This window comes from Nicotiana tabacum, chromosome 13, assembly GCF_000715075.1.
Source record: "Nicotiana tabacum cultivar K326 chromosome 13, ASM71507v2, whole genome shotgun sequence".
In the NCBI taxonomy this organism is placed as follows: domain Eukaryota; kingdom Viridiplantae; phylum Streptophyta; class Magnoliopsida; order Solanales; family Solanaceae; genus Nicotiana; species Nicotiana tabacum.
Window position 1 is genome coordinate 122833865 of NC_134092.1, and position 23941 is coordinate 122857805.

The window sequence follows — 23941 nt, forward strand, 5'->3', positions numbered from 1 at the left end:
CGGCGGCGGTGGTGGCGGTGGCAGTGGCAACGGTTCAGGGTATGGTAGTGGCTCAGGGTATGGATCAGGCTATGGTTCAGGATATGGTGGAGGGGATGGAGGTGATGAACGACCTTGAACTGCTGGAATATTGAAGTTCATTTTACGTATATTTGATAGTACTATTTGGTATATGCATTTTAAATTTATGAGATATAATAAGTTGCATGGTTTCACCACCTTTATTTATGTGGTATATGTATATTAAACTTTGCTTGGTTGTGCATGTAATCAAAATTTCACTATATTCTGTATTAGTATGTTACTCCAATTTAATGCAATAACTTTCCAGGTTTTCCTCAAAATACACTTTCCGATTTCTGCCTTCTAAGGGAAAGTAGTGGAAACTAGACGGGGTTTTAATAGGGAAGTGCTTGTCTGCTTGACTCATGAAAAAATAGCGAAAGAAAATGTCTTTAATGAAATTTAAACCCACTTCATTTGAGTTTAAGTGAAATTACTACAATAAATTGCAACTCTAATAGTAGTTTCTACTCTCTTAGCTAGCTTTAACTAAAAGTCTCGAGTATGAGTTCATTAAAACATTTCGAGAAAACATGGTAAGACATACATAATACTTCTACTTGATGATATTTCAGTATCAGTATTGGTTATTTGTTCCAAAAATTTGTTGCGAATAGAAATTATAACAAGTGTTTTGGTTGTTGCATTTTCAGAAATTAAGGCCATTTTTGCACCTAAAAGCAGCTGAAAGTTTAAATTAATTACCTGCTCGAAGTTTAAGGATTGTTAATGCACTTTACCCAAATAATCAAATTCATAAGCAAACTGATACTGATAATCAACCGAGTAATCAAAGTGCACCAGCCCGGGCTGTTAACAGTGCCCAGTCTACTTTCAGTCAAAAGAACCATGCACCTCCAGCAAAATCATCGACTAAATAATAGTATAGCATAAAATAAACATGTCGATTGCAACCAGAGAAACTATATCTACGTACACCATATTGAAGTATTCAAAGTCATAAAATACGAAAATTGCTCCAAAGCCGGAAGTCTAACAATTTTCACGTCTCGCATAACTCTCATATATGCTCCTCCTGCAAGCTTATGCCAAGACAGATGCTCCTGCTGATGATAATGACTATTCCTCTACCAGACATAAGGAACAAATGTTTTGTATCTAACAGACCACAAGAAGCTTCAGAATTGTCAACTGAGTGCTAGCTATTGAAGAATTACAACTGTATAACACGGTATATATTCAGTCAATTTTATCAATTGCGACAATTATCCCCACAATGTTGCTTCCAGATATTCCTTAATGTACTGAATTTATGCTGAGCTCCTCAAATGGAAGGTCTTCTCCAGCCGTGGATCTGCATTTCACAAATTCATCGCAATAGAAATAGAAATGTCAACACAGTTTCATTCTCGGTTTCCATTAAGAAAACTAAAGATAAATATCTTTAAATACAAGTCCACCCCATCACCTCTCAGAAACATTAGCTATTTTCCGAGATATCATGGACTCAGCCGTGCGAATTGCTCTTTGTGATCCAGTGATAGTTACCTTCCTGCAAAAAGGCCAAAAAGTTTTATACAATCTGTGTTCTTTGTAGTTCAACCTATCAAGTGGAACAACAGTTCCAGGACGCCATACCTGTCAGACGTACCGGACAAGAAATCACCCCTATCCGATATCTTAATTCTGGCACCACTAAGCTGCAAGGAAAGGAGAGACTTAGCACATATGCATACCAGGCAGAATAACCACTTCTTTACACACCTGACTGATCTCCATTATGCTTCTTCCATTGCGCCCCAGGACTAATCCAACATGCTCATCCGCAACACCAATAGTCACAGTATTGTTTCTGTCTTCCTGCAATGCCATCCGAGTAAGCTCAACGAGAATAGAACCATAACAGAACCAATAAGAAATTAGCCAAAGAGCAGAAACGCATCTAGAAACAGGATAATATAGTACATTCATCAGCTTCAAACCCATTAGAAAGTAAAAGAATGGTTGCAGGCTAAAAGCAAGTTTCCCAGCAGTCATAGCCATTAGGGACAACAAAGTACTTTCTTTTATGGATGAAGATAAAGTAGTGTCTTAAGAAGGATGAGAATGGACCTTGTTCTGATGTCGGTTATTTGGATATCTTCCTCCAACTCCGTTTGGTGGCCCATAGTTCATTCCGACATAAACAGCTGAGAAAATAGGAGTTGGCAAAAGTTAAAAATTCAAATGAGAATATGACTTGGAATAAGGGCAGAATATGAACATGTCAAATTTGAGATACTTTATTCCTGGAACTGCTTAAACTCAATTTTCTGAATATGATGTTCCATTAAGTCAACCACTACAATCCCAAAAAAAGTACTATTGATAGCTGCACACAACATTACAAGAGAGACGGGATCATCAATATTTAGAAAGCAGAGCAGTCAAGAAGCTAATAAATATTTTCCCCTTCCACATCCATTCTCTTATTTGTAGACTGAGGTCCTAGGAAGCAATACCCAGCAATTGCTCAGACAGCAATTAAGACACGAGAGCATGTCTTATCCATCCTGAGCTATTAGATATAGTTAAAAAAAAAAAGGACAGCCCGGTGCACTAAACTCCCGCTATGCGCGGGGTTCGGGAAAGGGCTGGAACCACAAGGGTCTATTGTAGCTATTAGATAAAGTAAGTACTATAAATTAGTTACATTTGCATCATACCTGCATATTGGAATGGTGCATTCATGGACTGCATGTAATGAGGATCTTCTGTTAACTTATATAAAATCAATTCAATAGCCCGCATCTGCTCATCTAGAGTTCCGGTCACTGTAACTACCCTATCATGCAGTCCTGGGAAATTGTTATCCTGAGGAGATATTTTTATGCCAGCCCTGGAGTCTTCAATAAATGACCTGAACAAGAAAAATGCAGATAGTCAATATTAAAATTCCTCAACCATCTAATTCTGCATATGGAAATTATTTTCAAAAGCAAACCAAGAAAAATACTGCACAAGAATTCACTTTTATAAATTAGTTTTGGAGGAAATATGCAAATAGACTTCCATACTATATTTACAACTCACAATACCACCAAATAATAGGGTTATATAGGGATTGCCCTCAATTTTCAGTTCATCACATGTAAACCTGCCATTTGGAACCATATAATATGACCTCCTCAAGGTTATGGAATAAAGTGAAAATTTAACTTTTCCTTCCAAACTACAACGAATGGCACACACTTAGGACTTTGGTTGTTAGCCCTTTCTCCATCCAAAAGCACCAACACACCAACATAACCTCCTTCATGACTTCATTTCATTAAATGACAACGACCAAAACAAAAGTATTATGGCAGCAAAAACAGAAAATAAGATCCATCCTGTTGCGTCTCTTTGTATTTCACTAGCAGTGAACAACAACCGAGTATAATCCCACTAGTGGGGTCTGGAGAGGGTAGTGTGTACGCAGACCTTACCCCTACCCTGGGGTAGAGAGGTTGTTTCCGATAGACCCTCGGCTCCTTCCCTCCGAGAAACAGAGGCGCAAAAATATAAAAATAAAAGGAAAACAAGGACAAAATAAAATAGAGTGTTTCTTCTCCCAAAAAGAAAAAGACTACTCATGATGAGGCCACCCCCTGTTGGTATCATAGAGTATTTCTACATGAGAGAACTATTTGTGGTTTCTATCCGTCAACAATTTTTTCGGGAATGGCAATGAATTCTTCTTTTGCTTTTCGACTCCTCTTTCCTACCAAAGGAAGAAGAACAAGGAATCAAGTATGATATGCTGCTGACACAGCAAACTAAAACTATGACTATAATACTGCCAACAGTATTATCGGGTTTGAAAGTAGGTATTTCCCCTTCAAAATTATACCATCGGGTAAAGTTAGAAAAAAAATCAGATATATTTGTGTTGGAACGCGTTAATCTAAACACATTAGATAGCGCGTAAATCGTAAAACGAGAACTTGTTCGCGTAGCGAAAACGGAAAGAACGGATGAACCGCGACTGGAATTACTGGTAGGCAGTGATTGTCACGGTGTGTCGGAGCAACCCCTATATCACAGTCTAAACCCTAGTCTGATTTTAGGAGAAGACTAAGCGTAGGAAAATACTTAGTATTTTATATCTTTTGTTGTACATTTTATGTGTACTTATATAGGGAATACCAGGGTTAACTAATAACCTTGTTGGGCCTTAAAGCACCCCTTATGGGTGGACCCAAAATTTCCTATAGTTTAGATCATCCTTCAAATCCATTTCATAAGGAGTTGAAAGAGCTTATACAGATGAACTCCATTAATCCTCAAATCTAAAACCTGCACTACTTTCTAAGCTTTCCTCTCTTCTTTATAACTTTTTACCCCAGCCAAATAGTGTGAGATAGTACAGATACATAAGATTTTCTCCCACTAGAAGAACACCAAAGTAAAATGGCCCAACATGAATCAAACAAGGAAAGGATAACAAAGTACTTGGCACGCATAGAGCTGTAAAATAAGTTGCAATCTTGATAACTTGCCAAGTCACTGTCAAGCAAATATATATGTTGAAGAGCAGAGTAATACTAACTATTAAAAATGTTTTTAGTTCTGGTCAAGAACAATTTTTGTGGTCAAACTGAATTTGTAATATGCAACTTGAGCTTTTGAGCGCATTCTTTTTTTCTTTCAATTTTTTTTTTAATAAGTAGCTTTCTGAGAGCATTCTCAATGTATATCTTGTTAGTTTACAGATATGTACATAATGTAGTCTTGTCCCACATTGGAATAGGAGTAATATGTCCTTGTAGAGTATAGTTATAAATAAGGACATCTTGTATTGTATTGAGTATCTAATATCAATAATATATTTTCTCCGGTGCTTTCTCACATGGTATCAGAGCAATCGTAAGATTTATCGTTGTGCATAAATTACAGCAACTCCGGGAAGAGAAATCAGTCATGGAAGTCTTTTTCCGGCGACTTTTTTCAAAGTTGTTTGCGTCTTCTTTGTCTTCGTCTGTGTTGTGCAAAATCCAACACTACCACAAGAGTCGTCATTGTCCGGCGACCAAACCCCAGTGAAAATCTCCGACAGCAGCCTCCTCACGCACCACCAGAAGCTCACGCGCGTGAGATCACGCGCCGGCGCGTACGACCACTTCCGGCCATTTTTTGAAAGAATTCCTTCAGAAAAGTTGGGCCGCCTGGTAATTCCGATCCTACCTTTACTATTTTCGTTTCATTCCAACCACTTTGAGTTTTTTTCGGTAGCTACAATAAGATTCCGACGACTACACTATTCCCTTATTCTGTTTCAGTATTTCCTTACTCTATTTTAGTGGATTACAATTGATTCTTTCTCTTATTTGGTAATAATTTGCAACGATGTCTTTGGGATTTGATGTTTTTAGGTCTAGAAACATGAGTTCTGGAAGCTCTAGTGTTATGATTACCTCGAAACCTTTAATGGGAAGTTCAAACTACTTAGCTTGGGCTTCATCTGTCGAGTTGTGGTGTAAAGGTCAAGGTGTTCAAGATCATCTAATCAAACAGTCTAGTGAAGGAGATGAAAAGGCGATAGCACTTTGGGCAAAGATCGATGCTCAGTTATGTAGCATCTTGTGTCGGTCTATTGATTCCAAGTTGATGCCCTTGTTTCGTCCATTCCAGACATGTTATTTGGTTTAGGCAAAGGCTCGTACCTTGTACACTAATGACATATCTCGCTTCTATGATGTGATATCGTGGATGACAAACTTAAAGAAGCGAGCATTAGATATGTCTACTTACTTGGGTCAAGTATAGGCAGTCGTGGAGGAATTTGAGAAGTTGATGCCAGTTTCTGCTAGTGTTGAAAAACAACAAGAGCAGCGACAGAAGATGTTTCTAGTTTTTACCCTCGCTGGACTTTCTAATGATCTTGATTCAGTACGCGATCAAATTTTTGCTAGTCCGACTGTCCCCACAGTTGATGAATTATTCTCTCGATTACTCCGCCTTGCTGCAGCACCAAGTCCACCAGTGATCTCATCACAGATACTTGATTCCTCTGTTCTTGCATCCCAGACAATGGATGTTCGGGCATCTCAAACTATGGAGCATAGACGAGGAGGAGGTCGTTTTGGAAGATCTAGACCCAAGTGTTCTTATTGTCACAAACTTGGACACACTCGTGAAATGTGCTATTCCTTACATGGTCGTCCACCCAAAAATGCTTACATTGCTCAGACCGAGACTCCAGGTAACCAAGGATTTTCTTTATCTAAAGAAGAATATAATGAGCTCCTTCAGTATCGAGCAAGTAAGCAGACATCTCCACAAGTAGCCTCAGTTGCTCAGACTGATACTTCTGTTTCTGGTAATTCTTTTGCTTGTGTTTCCCAGTCTAGCACTCTTGGCCCATGGGTCATGGACTCCGGCGCTTCTGATCACATCTCTGGTAATATATCACTTTTGTCAAATATTGTATATTCACAGTCTCTTCCCACTGTTACTTTAGCCAATGGATGTCAAACTAAGGCAAAAGGAGTTGGACAAGCTAATCTCTTGTCTTCTATCACCCTAGATTCCGTTCTTTATGTCCATGGTTGTCCTTTTAGTCTTGCATCTGTTAATCGTTTGACTCGTGCCTTCCATTGTGGTATATATTTTATTGACGATTCTTTTATTATCGGGACAGACAATTGGTACAGGACGTGAATCAGAAGGCATGTACTACCTTAACTCACTCAGTCCTTCCACAACATGTCTAGTTAGGATATCCGAGTTTATCCAAACTTCAGAAGATGGTGCCTAGTTTATCTAGTTTGTCTACATTAGATTGTGAGTCATGTCGGCTTGAGAAACATACCCGAGCCTCCTTTCCGCATAGTGTTGAGAGTCATGCAGAGTCTGTTTTCTCCTTAGTTCATTCTAATATATGGGGTCCTAGTAGAGTCAGTTCAACCTTGGAATTTCGTTATTTTGTTAGTTTTATTGATGATTATTCAAGATGTACGGGGCTTTTCTTAATGAAAGATCGTTCTGAGTTATTTTCTATATTCCAGAGTTTCTGTGCAGAAATCAAAAACCAATTTGGTGTTTCTATTCGCATTTTTCGCAGTGATAATGCCTTAGAATATTTATCTTCTCAGTTTCAGCAGTTTATGACTTTTCAAGGAATTATTCACCAAACATCTTGTCCTTATACCCCTTAGCAAAATGGGGTTGCAGAGAGAAAGAATAGGTACCTTATTGAGACTGCTCGCACACTTCTAATTGAATCTCGTGTTCCGTTGCGTTTTTGGGGCGATGCAGTTCTCACATCTTGTTATTTGATTAATTGGATGCCTTCATCTCCCATCAAGGATCAGATTCCGCATCCAGTATTGTTTCCCCAGTCACCCTTATACTCTCTACCACCTCGTGTTTTTGGGAGCACGCGTTTTGTTCATAACTTAGCCCCTGGGAAAGATAAGTTAGCTACTCGTGCTCTCAAGTGTGTCTTCCTTGGTTATTCTCGTGTTCAGAAGGGATATCGTTGTTATTTCCCTGATCTTCGTAGGTATCTTATGTCAGCCGACGTCACATTTTTTGAGTCTAAACCTTTCTTTACCTCTGATGACCACCATGATATATCTGAGGTCTTACCTATACCGACCTTTGAGAAGTTTACTATAGCTCCTCTTCCACTTATGACCACAGAAGTTTCACCCATACCAACCGTTGAGGAGTCTAGTGTTGTTCCTCCTAGATCCTCAGCCACAGAAACACCACTCTTGACTTATCATCGTCGTTCGCGCCCTACATAAGGCCCAACTGGTTCTCGTCATGCACCTGACCCTGCTCCTACTGCGGACTTGTTTCTTCCTAGTACACCGATTGCAATTCGGAAAGGTATACGGACCAAACTTAATCCTAATCCCCATTATGTCGGTTTAAGTTATCATCGTCTGTCATCTCCCCATTATGCTTTTATATCTTCTTTGTCCTTGGTTTCCATCCCTAAGTCTACAGGTGAAGCGTTATCTCATCCAGGATAGTGACAGGCTATGAGTGACGAGATGTCTGCTTTACATACAAGTGGTACTTGGGAGCTTGTTCCTCTTCCTTCAGGTAAATCTATTGTTGGTTGCCGTTGGGTTTATGCAGTCAAAGTTGGTCCCGATGGCTAGGTTGATCGACTTAAGGCCCGTCTTGTTGCCAAAGGATATACTCAGATATTTGGACTCGATTACAGTGATACCTTCTCTCCCGTGGCTAAAGTCGCATCAGTCCGCCTATTTCTATCCATGACTGTGGTTCGTCATTGGCCTCTCTATCAGCTAGACATTAAGAATGTCTTTCTTCACGGTGATCTTGAGGATGAGGTTTATATGGAGCAACCACCTGGTTTTGTTGCTCAGGGGGAGTCTCGTGACCTTGTATGTCGCTTGCGTCGGTCACTTTATGGTCTAAAGCAGTCAACTCGAGCCTAGTTTGGTAAGTTCAGCACGGTTATCCAGGAGTTTGGCATGACTCGTAGTGAAGCTGATCACTCTGGGGTCGTTTGGTTTGAATACGGCTTATGCCGGGATAAGTTATGATGGGATTAGTTATCTTGGTATTATTTTTTATCCATTGTTGGTATGTTGTATTAAAAATAACAATTGCATAATTTCTAAGAAGGTATAAGTTATTCCGGCACTAATTACCCCACCCTCTACAAGGTATAAGTTATCCCGGTACTAATTTTAATCCTGGGATAACTTATACCAGGTTTGCTACCAAACAAAGTATTAAGGTGGTATTAAATTTTTATACCAGTACTATACCTTCTTATACCTCATACCAAACGACTCGCTGTGTTTTATCGGCACTATGCTTCAAGTCTCTGTATTTATCTAGTAGTCTATGTTGATGATATTGTTATTACTGCCAATGATCAGGATGATATTACCAATCTGAAGCAGCATCTCTTCCAGCACTTTCAAACTAAGAATCTAGGCAGATTGAAGTACTTTTTAGGTATTGAGGTTGCTCAGTCTAGCTGGTATTGTTATTTCTCACAGAAAATATGCTTTAGACATTCTTGATGAGACATGGATGATAGGTTGCAGACCTGTTGACACTCCGATGGATCTGAATTCTAAACTTCTGCCAGGACAGGGGGAGCCGCTTAGCGATCCTGCAAGCTATAGGCGGCTGGTTGGTAAATTAAATTATCTCACAGTGACTAGACCCGGCATTTCTTATCATGTGAGTGTTGCAAGTCAGTTTATGAATTCTCCGTGTGATAATCATTGGGATGTAGTTGTCCGCATTATTCAGTATATAAAATTGGCTCCAGGCAAAGGGTTACTGTTTGAGGATCGAGGTCATGAGCAGATCGTTAGATACTCAGATGCTGATTGGGCAGGATCACCTTTTGATAGACGTTCTACGTCTGGATATTGTGTTTTAGTAGGAGAAAATTTGGTGTCTTGGAAGAGCAAGAAACAAAATGTAGTTGCTCGATCTAGTGAAGAAGCAGAATATTGAGCAATGGCTATGGTAACATGTGAGCTAGTCTGGACCAAACAATTGCTCAAGGAGTTGAAATTTGGTGAAATCAGTCGGATGGAACTTGTGTGCGGTAATCAAGTTGCCCTTCATATTGCATCAAATCCGGTGTTCCATGAGAGAACTAAACACATTGAGATTGATTGTCACTTCGTCAGAAAAATACTTTCAGGAGAGATTGCTACAAAGTTTGCGAGGTCGAATGATCAGCTTGCAGATATTTTCACCAAGTCCCTCACTGGTCCTCGTATTGGTTATATATGTAACAAGCTCGGTACATATGATTTGTATGCACCGGCTTGAGGGGGAGTGTTAGTTTACAGATATGTACATAATGTAGTCTTGTCCCACATTGGAATAGGAGTAATATGTCCTTGCAGAGTATAGCTATAAATAAGGACCTCTTGTATTGTATTGAGTATCTAATATCAATAATATATTTTCTCCCTATCAGAGATTTACATCACTTACATGTTTAAGACTACACCAAAAACTAGATTAACTAAGTGTATTAACCATCTTATCTTATGGTTATCTTGACTAAGTCATAGGATAATATCTTCTTAATCTCTTGTTACTGATTGGTACAGTTTGAATAAGTCTCCTCATAATTTGGAGCATCTTTAGGAGTAGATATTAGTTTCTATTATATAGGAGCTTCTGTAGAAGACAGTTAACTTTACTTCAGCTCTAGTTTGTTGTAATTTATGTATTTAAGGCTTGTTATCAGATTCAATACAATCATCCTTTGACCTCCTTATCAACTGAACTTTATATGGTATCAGGGCATCAATAAACTCCACCGAGTTAGATCCAATTCATTCCCTTTAAACTTCCTGCATCCATGGCTTCAGTCATCAACTCTGGTGATGCTACTGCTGCCAGCAGCAATCCTGCAGCCTCTGCTACCACTCATGTGGTACAATTTAATCCTGTTGCTCAGTTACCTATTAAACTACAAGGTAACCTCAACTTCTCAACTTGGAAAGCTCAACTTGTGATGCTATTAAATGGTCACCAACTCATGGGACATCTTGACGGAACCATAACTGCACCTTCACCTACTATTATCCAAAATAATCTTACTGTACCAAATCCCAAGTATCAAATCTGGTTCTCTCAGGATCAATTGATCCAACAAGCAATGATGGCATCCGTCGATCCTACTATTGCTCCAACTGTTGCCACAGCTTCATCTGCTCACAAAGCATGGGAACTTCTTCACGCGGCTTACGCCAACAAGAGTCATACTCGCATCTTTAGCTTGCGAGATCAATTGCAAAACTCCAAGAAGGCCTCGAAATCCATTGCAGAGTATTTACAGGAGCTCCGCTCTCTCTCTGATGCTCTCAAAGTTGCCGGTTCACCTGTCACTGATGACGAACTTGTTGTCAAAATTCTAAGTGGCCTTGGCCCTGAGTATCGCGAAATATCTGTTGCGACGCGCACGAGACTCCTCTCTGAGCTTTGAGGAATTATTTCACAAGCTCACAGATCACGAGCTTTTCCTCAAACACCAAGACCTTGAGAAATCATCTTCTATGATTACAGCAGCTGTAGCCCAGAAAACCAACATGCCTCATCAATTCAACAGGAACAACCGTCGTTTCAATAATCAGCCATGGAAATCATCTCAGCCTCGACAATGGCATTCCAATAATCAGCAAAATTCGAGACAATCTAAGCAATATGTCAAATGCCAATTGTGCCAAAAGATTGGGCACACGGCAGATGTTTGTCGCTCCAAGTCGCACAATCACTTTGAAGCTAAAGCTAACTTTGTTTCTGGCATGCAGTCAACTGGAAACTCGTGGGTTCTAGACTCTGGTGCAACGCACCATGTCACTGCAGAGCCTCACAACCTTGAGGAGTATACAGGAAACGAGGAAATATCCATGGGTGACGGTAAAACCATTCCCATCACTCATACTGGTTCAACTCAAATACAAGCATCTAAAACTGCTTTCAAGCTTTCTAACACTCTTTGTGCTCCATCAATTAAAAAGAATCTGATTTCAGTTGCTAAGTTTTGCCAAGATAACCTAACATCTGTTGAATTTTTTCCTTTTACTTTTGTTGTGAAGGACCTGCATACTCTGAAGCCGCTGGTACAAGGCCAAAATAAAAATGGACTCTATGAATGGCCGCATCTGCAACCCACACCACCATCAGTCAGCCTTGTCTCCATTAAAGCCCCACTTCATCTCTGGCATTGTCGATTGGGTCATCCACATTCTACGATTTTAAATTTTTTTTTGAAAAAGTTTTCTTTACCTGTTTCTATCAAAAAAAAGAAAATTGAATTTTGTAATGCTTGTTCTTCTAATAAAGCTCATCGTTTGCCATTTCAACGACTCACTTTGTCCAGTAATATTCCTCTTCAGATTGTTTTTAGTGATTTATGGGGACCATCACCCGTTTTATCACTAGACAAAAAAATTATATTACTGTATTTTTGTTGATCAATACACCAAATATACTTGGTTGTATACACTTAAAAATAAACGTGAGGTTGCATCGATATTTAAACAATTTCATCCTTTGGTAGAAAATTTCTTCAATTTATACGGATGGAGGGGGTGAGTTTATAGGTCTTCACCCCTATCTTCAGCAAAATGGCATTGAACACTTAATTTCACCTCCCTACACACCACAACGTGTTGCCATAGCTGAACGTCGACATCGCCATATTATTGAAACGGCTAAAACTCTTCTTCATGAAGCATCTTTACCACCTGAACTATGGTCTTTTGCCTGTCATCATGCTGTCTACCTTATTAATCGACTTCCCACACCCATCCTAAATAATCAGTCACCTTACCAAAAGTTATTTGGTCAATCTCCTAACTATACCACCCTAAAAGTTTTTGGTTGTCTTTGTTACCCATGGCTTAAACCTTACACCAAAAATAAACTTGAACCCAGATCCACCCCGTGTGTGTATTTAGGTATTTCTCACACTCACCACGCTCATATCTGCTTTGACCCGGCACAGTCTAAAATTTTCATTAGTCGTGATGTTCAATTTTTTGAAAAAAATTTCCCTTTTAAAAAAATGTTCATACATTTACAAAAAAATGCTTCCAAAGTATGTTGGGAAGTGGTTAACTCAAAAGAGGACAGTCCAAATACAATTCAAATTCCACCTCCCTCTATCCCATCACTTATTCCAGTCTTTTTAGAGTCCAACTTTCAACATTCTACTGATTCCAATAGAGATATTCACTCCAACAACAACAGCCAAGTACCAGCAGCTGCAGAGAATTCAGGTAATACACAACTCACTGCTCTTTCTTCTTTGCAACTCCCCGCACTTTCTCCTTCACAAAATACTGCTACAAATAAGCAACAACCTCCTCCTTTGCTCACATATCAGAGACGCAGAACCACAGCCAGCAACATGCCATCCCAACAACCATTATCAACCACCAGAGAAGCCCCTCCTCCAACCTCCACTTTGGCACTCTCTGACAGTCTAAATACCACAAACCCATCTACAATTGATCCCTCCCCTGCAATACCACCAGAACCAACTCGCATTATAACAAGGTCCCAGAATAATATTTTCAAGCCCAAAAGAACATTCTCTTTTCTGACCCATTTGTCTCCTACGCCTGTAACATTCAAACAAGCTGACAAACATGAAGAGTGGAGACAAGCAATGAAAGCCGGATATGATGCTTTGATAAAAAATCAGACTTGGGAATTGGTACCGCGAGATCCAACCACAAATGTTGTGGACTGCAAATGGTTGTACCGAATCAAAAGAAAAGCGGATGGTTCCATAGAACGTTACAAAGCTCGTCTAGTTGCAAAAGGGTTCACGCAGCGTCCTGGCTTAGATTTTCATGAGACATTCAGTCCCGTTGTTAAACCAACAATGGTAAGGCTAGTGCTATTAATAGTTGTGCAACACAGATGGCCAATCCATCAGCTTGATGTCAATAATGCTTTCCTGCAAGGGAAATTGGATGAAGAAGTTTTTATGTCTCAACCTCAAGGCTTTGTTAATCCCCAATTTCCATACCATGTTTGCAAACTGAAAAAGGCTATTAATGGCCTCAAACAAGACCCACGGGCTTGGTATACTGCCTTGCATGAACATTTACAGAAGATGGGCTTTGTTAAATGTCAATCTGACACCTCTTTATTTGTATTGAGGCATTCGGCTGCAACTATTTATGTGCTCGTCTATGTTGATGATATTTTGGTCACTGGAAATCATCCACTATTGATTAAATCTGTTATCAGTTCCTTGGCAAATCGATTTTCATTGAAGGATCTTGGCCATTTAAACTATTTCTTGGGTGTTGAAGTTAAGCAAGTACCAGATGGTCTCATTCTCTCTCAATCTAAATATATTTTGGACATTCTTTCCGAACTGGATATGGATAATTGTAAAGGTGTTTCTACTCCTATGTGTTCCAGTCAACTGCTTCGGGTAGTCGATGGTTCCCCCCTAACTGATGCAACGTGCTACCGACGCACCCTTGGCAAATTGCAGTATTTGTCCTTCACTCGGCCTGATATATCTTATGCAGTCAATAAATTATCGCAATTTATGCATGCTCCGACTGATGAACATTGGAAAGCGGTTAAAAGAGTACTACGGTATCTCAAAGAAACAGCAAGTTCAGGCATTCGCATCCTTCGCAGCTCAGACTCTAATCTGTATGTGTATGCTGATGCCGATTGGGCAGGCGACCCGAACAACAGAATATCTACATCAGGTTATATCCTTTTCTTTGGTCCGAATCCAGTCAGCTGGTCATCAAAAAAGCAACATGCCGTGGCTCGCTCATCCACCGAAGCAGAGTATAAATCAGTTGCCAATGCACTTTCGGAGCTCACTTGGGTGCGAAACTTACTCCGTGAGTTACATGTCACCATTCCGAAGACGCCAACAATCTTCTGTGATAATGTTGGAGTTACTTATTTATCTCACAACCCAGTATTTCATACCCGCATGAAACATGTTGCTGTAGATTTTGCATATGTCCGAGACCAAGTTCAAGCTCATCAAGTTCATGTTAAGCATACTCATGCTTGTGATCAACTTGCTGATACCTTCACCAAGCCACTACCTAAACCAGCCTTTGCTAGGTGTCGTTCCAAGTTAGGCATTGTTGCACCATGTCTAACTTGAGGGGGTGTATTAACCATCTTATCTTATGGTTATCTTGACTAAGTCATAGGATAATATCTTCTTAATCTCTTGTTACTGATTGGTACAGTTTGAATAAGTCTCCTCATAATTTGGAGCATCTTTAGGAGTAGATATTAGTTTCTATTATATAGGAGCTTCTGTAGAAGACAGTTAACTTTACTTCAGCTCTAGTTTGTTGTAATTTATGTATTTAAGGCTTGTTATCAGATTCAATACAATCATCCTTTGACCTCCTTATCAACTGAACTTTATAATAAGAAGAGATATAACTGTAACCTTCTGAGCCTAAGCACGGTCAGAACTTTGGTCAGCACCCTAAAATCCTCACAACCCAATTGAGTTGTTCAGAATATTTGAGGAACAACAACATACCTAGTGTGATCCCACAAGTGGGGTCTGGGGAGGTTGGGGTGTACGCAAACCTTACCCCTACCTTGTGCGAGGTAAAGATATTTCCTATAGACCCTCAGCGTTCAGAATATTTGAGGAAATTAATAAAAATAGAACCTAATAAAATTCCAGCATACAACTTTAAGAAAACTATTTAGATCACACTCCAGCGCTACACAACGAGGACAACATTGTCCGGATGAGGTAGCAGTCAGCACCATGATGTTAACCGAGTGAGCCATGCAGCAGTTACAAAAAAAAAGCTCAAATATTCACGTTTGATAAGAAACTTAGTCAAATCAACAATGAGCACAGAACCAAAAACTTCTAACAGCATATACAATTCAAACTAAAAGGGTAATTAACTGGAATCCAAAGGTTGCATGGCCAGCGCAGCTGATCCTGATATCAGCCAAAAGCTCAAAGACAAACTCGTGCTAGTCAAAATAAAGTCAAGCAAATCATTCCAGCACAAAACTATACCATTTCGACATACATTTTTGCAAATACTTCATAACCAAGAGCAGAAAGAATATTCGGTTTCATTACGTCGGGTAGGCAAGTCCATGTTATAACAATTAAATTCCAGGATATTCGCTTGGTGATAGTCTGTATGCCAGAATGATAGTATGAAATTTGCTGTACCAGTGTAAGGGAAAGATACTTATCCTCAATGCTTATACAACATAAAGTGAGTAGAGTTCATACTTTATTGTGGCTCCTCCTTTCCCAATTATTCCACCACAGGAGCTGTTGGGCACAACTAGTCTAAATCTTGAGCGTGGTTCAACATCGCCACCATCTTCAACATAAAACTGATCCAGAAGAAGATAGTATTTTAATCTATGCATCAAGAGAAGAATAGGAAACAGGAGTGAACATGACATTACCTCATCCAGCAATTTACCAAGAATAAGATCGACCGCCTTGAGTAAATCATCGAGAAACCCAGATACCATCACAACTCTATCTGATGTTCCAGGGAAAAATTCATAGTTGCGTGACAACTGAATTCTAGCCCCAGAACGAGATTGAAACTCAGTGATAGTTGAACCACCTTTTCCAATAATTGAACCGGCTTCAGTATTTGACAGAAGGAACTTGACATAAGTTGTCTTCTCCTCATGGTCTGGGAATAACACAAACATAAAAAGGAGGACTGTTAGACCTTTCTTGAGTACTTAGCAGAAACGCCTCTAAAGGTGATATTCCGAGTTAATGATTTTCAACAATAATTGCAAGACATAATAAAGAAATTTTTTTAAAAAAGGAACAAACTTTTTCTTATTATCATGAACTTGAAATGCTACCCATACATGCCCATCTTATCATACTAAGTAGCTTTGCAAGCCTAACCCCCTAACAATAAGAACAAATTTTGGAGCCTCATTTCTCACCTCCCTAATGCAGCAGAAGAGATATATTCCCATGGAGGGTGCAAAAAACTTTTGATATGTGATGTTTTATTACAGCCAATTAATGATACACTATCATACAAATTTCACAAATTAAGTCAACCAGTAAATCACCAGCGTCTCACGTACAGTGTATATGCACATATGTGATCAACAAAATTCCAAAATAAGAAGGAACGGAAGCGGACTTAGTATACAATACACTGGTTCATCATAACTCAATACTTTTGGCTCAAAACTTGTATGCGTTAGAAATATAAATAAGTACAAATAATAATAAATATAAAAAAGTACAATGAATAAATTTTGAGCCCATTAAATCAAACGGGCATTGATAGAATTTCGAACTCACGCCCATAAAGTTCAAATCCTAGATACGTCTATGAGAAGGAAAATATCAGTATTGGAAATAGTTCTTTTAATTGGTAAAGGTTCAGTTTGTTAAAGACATTTCTTTTGCTCAATATGGAGTTAAGAATTGAAAAGCTGAAGAAAAATTTACACCCATTCCATTTTTGATGTTGTCTCCCTTGGATGTTACCAATGTATGTGCTGCTTTCATGGCGAAATACTGCAATCATACAAAACCTTTTCCCTCGGACTTTCACATGATGTTTTAAGAAAGAGTAACTAGAATGAGTAGAAACTCATAAAGTGGTATAGATCGAACTTGTGAACCTTCCATACAGGGACTTCCTTGGGACCTATTTTTGGTATACAATATTCATCTTAAGGAACGGGATAGCTAAAGATGTTTCACCAAAGCACATTTTCGGCACATACAGGAAAAAATTTACCCTTTTTATGCTGGTAAATAAATGGTAACAGTTGAATAATGAGGCTCAGGTGCCTCTGGTACAGAATTGGAATTGAAAGACGCCTTTGAGTGACCAAGCACCTTCTCTATTAGTATGTCTAAAGGAAAAAACTCCCCTCGACCCATCATGTCGCGTGATTGAGAGACAGCATTGAAGTGTTTGAACTTCAGAATTAGGAGGCAAGAGTATTGCAAGAACAGCAACTCAATGTTAAAAATATGTAGGCTTCAGTGAATGAATGACGCAATGAAGCTCTTTGAGATAAAATAAGTAGTGGCTAAAATAGCATACTTTCAGCTAAAATCTTAAATTATATCATAAATGCTGAAGCAATATCATGAAGGGTAATATATATTTATGTGTGTGGGTGTGTCTAATGTCCGCAAAGAACATTATCATGAGGTTATCGATAAGATTCAAGGATCCTTTCCGGTAGCAACTGTTGAAATTGTCAAAAGTCCCACATCGGTGGATGACAATTTTGAATGGGAATTTCACCCTATAAAAGGAGGCCTAATGTTTAGGATTTAAACACACCTCTCATTTGCCTTTTATCTTCTTAAGGCATTTGTATCTTCTCTCTTTAGTATTATTTCACTTGTAATTTTGGAGTGGAATAAAATATTGATTGTGTCCGAGGAAGTAGGCAAAATTGGCCGAACCTCGTAAATTCTGGTGTTCTTTTATTGTTGTCTTATTGTCTTGTTTATTATTTAGTGGTTGTCATAATTTTTGGTATAGTAGTTGTGACTCATTCACACTATATACATTTGGCTTCCGCAACAATTGGTATCAGAGCCAAGGTACTGTCTAAGTATGCTCTGTGGTTGCAGCATAGTCTGATCTTCCACATCAGAAAAGATCTATCTTGGTAACTGAGTCAAGGTTCTGTCTGAGTATACTCTGTGGTTGCAGCTTAGTCTGATATTCCACACCAGAAAGGAAATAATCTTGATTTGTGTCGTCAGCTACTAAATAATATTTGTGTCAAAATGGGAGACAGTAAACAAGAAGAATTTACATCAAGTGTCAATAATACGTCATCGTTGGCATCTTCGCTTATGACAAGAATTGTGTCAAATGCGAAATTTGCGGTAGAAATTTTTGACGGGTCAGGACATTTTGGGATGTGGCAAGGCGAGGTTCTAGATGTTCTTTTTCAACAAGGGCTAGATCTTGCCATTGAAGAAAAGAAGCCAGATGTTATTGGAGAAGAAGATTGGAAAATTATCAATCGTGTTGCTTGCGGTACCATTCGATCCTACCTTGCTAGAGAGCAGAAATATCCATACACAAAGGAAACTTCTGCAAGTAAATTATGGAAAGCACTGGAGGATAAATTTTTGAAGAAAAACAGTCAAAATAAATTGTACATGAAGAAGAGACTGTTTCGTTTCACCTATGTTCCTGGTACCACAATGAATGAACATATCACCAGTTTCAATAAGTTGGTCACAGATTTGCAAAATATGGATGCAACTTTTGATGATGGTGACTTGGCCTTGATGTTGTTGGGGTCACTTCCTAATGAGTACGAGCACCTTGAAACTACTCTACTCCATGGAAATGACGAAATTTCTCTCAGAGAAGTTTGTTCGGCTTTGTACAGCTATGAACAAAGAAAAGGAGAAAAACAGAAGGGCGGAGAAGGAGAAGCACTAATTGTGAGGGGTCGTCCTCAAAATCAAACGAGGACTAAGAAGGGAAGATCCAAGTCGAGATCTAGACCCAGCAAAGATGAATGTGCCTTTTGTCGAGACAAGGGGCACTGGAAGAAAAACTGTCCGAAGTTGAAGAATAAGGCCAGACATAACAATGGAAAGGTCATTATGGATTCAAATGTAGCTGATTGTGATGATTCAGACTTCTCATTAGTTACAACAGAGTTATCAACATCATCAGACATATGGTTGATGGACTCGGCTTGTAGCTATCATATGTGTCCCAACAAGGACTGGTTCGTGAATTTTCAAGAAGGAGAATATGGAGTTATCCACACAGCGGATAACAGCCCACTTACCTCATATGGCATTGGTTCAATAAGATTAAGGAGCCATGATGGAATGATCAGAACATTAACAGATGTTCGATATGTACCGGATTTGAAGAAGAATCTCATCTCTGTGGGAGCCCTAGAATCAAAAGGGTTCAAAATCATTGCAGAAAATGGAGTGATGAGAATATGCTCCGGTGCACTAGTGGTAATGAAGGTCAATCGGAAGAACAATAACATGTACTGCTATCGTGGTAGCACAGTTATTGGGACAGCAACAGTGACATCCAGTGATGACAAAGAGGCAGAAGCAACCAGGCTATGGCACATGCGCTTGGGACATGCTGGAGGAAAATCCTTGAAAGCTCTATCTAATCAAGGATTGTTAAAAGGCGTAAAGACTTGCAACTTGGAGTTTTGCGAGCATTGTGTCAAAGGGAAACAGACAAGGGTTAAATTTGGTACAGCGATCCATAATACTAAAGGCATTTTGGATTATGTACACTCTGATGTTTGGGGTGCTTCCAAAACACCTTCATTGGGTGGGAAGCACTATTTTGTAACCTTTGTTGATGATTTTTCCCGAAGAGTGTGGGTGTATACAATGAAGAGGAAAGATGAAGTGTTGGGAATTTTTCTCAAATGGAAAACGATGGTGGAGAATCAAACAGGCAGGAGGATCAAGTGTATTCGCACAGACAATGGATGTGAATACAAAAATGATCATTTCAATAAGGTCTGTGAAAATGATGGCATCGTCCGACACTTCACTGTCAGACATACACCACAACAGAATGGAGTGGCAGAACGTATGAACCGGACCTTGCTGGAGAAGGTACGGTGTATGTTGTCCAATGCTGGCTTGGGCAAAGAATTTTGGGTTGAGGCAATTACATATGCATGCCACCTCATTAATCGTCTACCATCTGCTGCTATTGATGGCAAGACACCATTTGAAAAATGGTATGGAAAACCTGCTGTAGATTATGACTCTTTGCACGTGTTTGGCTCAATTGCATACTATCATGTGAAAGAGTCAAAATTGGATCCGAGAGCAAAGAAGGCTATATTTATGGGGATTACTTCTGGAGTCAAAGGATACCGCTTATGGTGTCCAGAGACAAGGAATATTATATTTAGCAGAGATGTTACCTTTGATGAATCTGCCATAACAGATAAGGTGACAGTTGAAGATGTCAAACAAACTGGTGGTGCATCAAAGCAGGTGGAGTTTGAGGAAAAATTTATTTTTCCTACACAACCACTTATAAAGACGCAATCCAAAGTTCAGAAGAAGATAAGTGGAGGATTGCCATGAATGAAGAAATGCAGTCCCTTCATCAGAATCATACATGGAAATTGGCCAATCTCCCGAAGGGAAAGAAAGCAATTGGGTGCAAATGGGTATTTGCAAAGAAAGAAGGATTTCCTAACCAAGAAGATGTTCGCTACAAAGCAAGATTGGTGGCCAAAGGATATGCTCAAAAGGAGGGAATTGATTACAATGAAGTATTTTCTCCAGTTGTAAAACATTCCTCCATTAGAATTATGTTGGCTTTGGTAGCACAGTTGGATTTGGAACTAGTTCAGATGGATGTAAAAACTGCGTTTTTACATGGAAACTTGGAGGAGGAAATCTACATGACTCAGCCAGAAGGATTCAAAGTTGCTGGAAAAGAAAATATGGTATGCAAACTTGAAAAATCGTTGTACGGATTGAAACAATCTTCTAGACAATGGTACAAGCGATTTGACAAGTTTATGTTGTGGCAAGGGTACAAGAGAAGCAAATACGATCATTGTGTGTATTTGCGCAAACTTAATGATGGTTCCTTTGTATATCTTCTCCTATATGTTGATGATATGTTGATAACTTCCAAGAATTCGGAAGAAATTGATAAGTTGAAGATTCAACTGAAGGAGGAGTTCGAGATGAAGGATCTGGGTGAGGCAAAGAAAATTCTTGGCATGGAGATAATAAGAGATAGACGTTCAAAGAAACTCTGTTTATCTCAGAAAGAATATTTGAAGAGAGTACTACAGCGTTTTGGCATAGATAAGAAGACTAAGCCAATTAGTACGCCACTTGCTCCCCATTTTAAGCTAAGTACTACTATGTCGCCAAAGGATGAAACTGAACAGGAGTATATGTCAAGGGTACCATACGCAAATGCTGTTGGTAGCTTGATGTATGCGATGGTTTGTACGAGACCTGACATTTCACAAGCCGTTAGTTATTAGCAGATATATGCATAATCCAGGAAAGGAGCATTGGCAAGCTGTGAAATGGATTCTACGGTATATTCATAGTACTGTAGATGTTGGGTTAGTTTTTGAGCAGGAAGGCAATCGGTCTGTAGTTGGATATTGTGACTCAGATTTTGCGGGTGATCTGGACAAACGAAGGTCAACTACTGGTTATGTGTTTACTTTTGCAAAGGCACCAGTTAGTTGGAAGTCTACTTTGCAGTCAACAGTTGCTTTGTCTACAACAGAGGCAGAGTACATGGCTATTACAGAGGCTGTGAAGGAGGCAATTTGGCTTCAGGGGTTGCTAAAAGAGCTTGGTATTGAACAAAAAAATATTATAATTTTTTGTGATAGTCAAAGTGCTATTCAATTAGCGAAGAACCAAGTTTATCATGCAAGGACGAAGCACATTGATGTTCGGTATCATTTCGTACGAGAAATCATAGAAGAAGGTGGAGTCACGGTGAAGAAAATTCATACTACGGAGAACCCTGCTGATATGCTGACAAAAGTGGTGACTGCGGTCAAGTTTCAACATTGTTTGGATTTGATCAACATTGTTGAACACTAAAGATTGAAGATGAAGACACAACCAAAATTTGTTATTGAGAGAAAATTGAAGATGTGAAATTTTGCCAAGGTGAAGATTTGTTGAAATTGTCAAAAGTCCCACATCGGTGGATGACAATTTTGAATGGGAATTTCACCCTATAAAAGGAGGCCTAATGTTTAGGATTTAAACACACCTCTCATTTGCCTTTTATCTTCTTAAGGCATTTGTATCTTCTCTCTTTAGTATTATTTCACTTGTAATTTTGGAGTGGAATAAAATATTGATTGTGTCCGAGGAAGTAAGCAAAATTGGCCGAACCTCGTAAATTCTTGTGTTCTTTTATTGTTGTCTTATTGTCTTGTTTATTATTTAGTGGTTGTCATAATTTTTGGTATAGTAGTGACTCATTCACACTATATATATTTGGCTTCCGCAACAGCAACTACTAAATACATGGCACCTAGAAATGCCTACAAGGTAAACACCACAACTAAGTACAATATTTTCTCATTTTGAGGCATCAACGAGCGCAACAACAGCAACAACAACTACGCTCAATCCCAAACAAGGAGGTTGTGGTAGGCTGGCAGCTAGCGCAAAACTAGTTAATTTCATGATGAATCCTCACATTACAAATATCAACAAGCGCACATCATAGAAATACAAGCAACCCATGACATCTACTCGCGAGTTCAGATTTAGTCCACAATAATAAGTTCCATTTCGACTAACTCACCTCACAAACAGCATAGTTCTTCTATTTCCAGTTTCCAATGGATTTCCACAAATGCATTTGCCAATATTTAAAATAAACATATTATTATAATTATTAACTCACAAATAGCCCATAAAATCACCAAATGTCCGCCATCCTTAGGGTTTTAAAACGACAGTTATCAATACCTATACAAATATCAGCTCAAAACCTGCTTGCATTCGAAATTTCACATTGTACGAGGTTCCAGACGGAAACGGATCAAACACGGCAGAATTCTAAGAGCACATTATCAAAAAATTCAAAAACTAAAATTAAAAAATATAAAAAAGCGATAACAGATAGCAGATCCGAAGCTAGTTATATTCACATTACAACAATACACGGAAAATTTTGAAAATTAATTTTAAAAAAGTGATTAGAGATATATAATACCTTGAGAAGGAGGAGAAGAAGGCGGAGATTTGCGAGGGGAAGATTGCTCCAGCTGACTTTCAGCTGACGAATTGTAGTTCGATTCTGCTCCTGCTCCTGCTCCTTCCATTGCCATTTTCGGGAAGTATTATCACTGTGTGTGTGCGTGTTTTTAAGAAGAATGTGAAGAAGGTGGAGATTTTTTAGAAGAGGAGGAAATGGAAAGAGAGTGGAAGTATGTGCTGAAGAAGGGGGGAGTGAGGGGTGCGGTGCTTTGCGGAGATGAAGAAGACTTTTCTGGTGTTTTATTTTACACCTTGAAAACCGCCTCTTTTGGACAACTACTCAGATTTGCATTTTTTCTTTTTTTATTTATTACTATATTCTTTTCTTTTTTTTTCTTCTTATTTTGCATTTTGTTTTCTAGCTTGAGAAAATCTAATAAAGGATGTGCTTGTGAGACTTATTTCACAAATTATCATTCAGACTTTAATTTTATTGCGCTAAAGTTATAAATTACTTTCTAACCAAAAAAATTAGTTAACTTTATCTAAATATTACAAAAACTATTAAACTATCTTTTATAGCTAAAAATTTATTTTAATATTGCTTAAATATCATAGAAATGTATGTCTCATTTGTTTCCTTTCAATGACTTTTTTTCTTTTGGAATAAAGGTGAGTAATTTGTATGCTATAAAG

The 23941-nt window shown here is 38.8% G+C and overlaps 1 protein-coding gene across 1 annotated transcript; it reads right to left on the reverse strand.

Moving 5' to 3' along the window:
- Nucleotides 1-925: 925 nt before the first annotated feature.
- On the reverse strand, nucleotides 926-23568 carry LOC107771149 (protein BTR1-like). Its single transcript, XM_016590474.2, has 9 exons — nucleotides 23262-23568; nucleotides 15973-16211; nucleotides 15791-15897; nucleotides 2730-2923; nucleotides 2137-2213; nucleotides 1789-1884; nucleotides 1663-1724; nucleotides 1493-1576; nucleotides 926-1378 (listed from the first exon to the last, which is right to left on the reverse strand). Exons 1-9 carry the CDS (start codon nucleotides 23374-23376, stop codon nucleotides 1321-1323), a joined length of 1032 nt encoding a protein of 343 aa, XP_016445960.1. The 5' UTR covers nucleotides 23377-23568; the 3' UTR covers nucleotides 926-1320.
- Nucleotides 23569-23941: the final 373 nt, after the last annotated feature.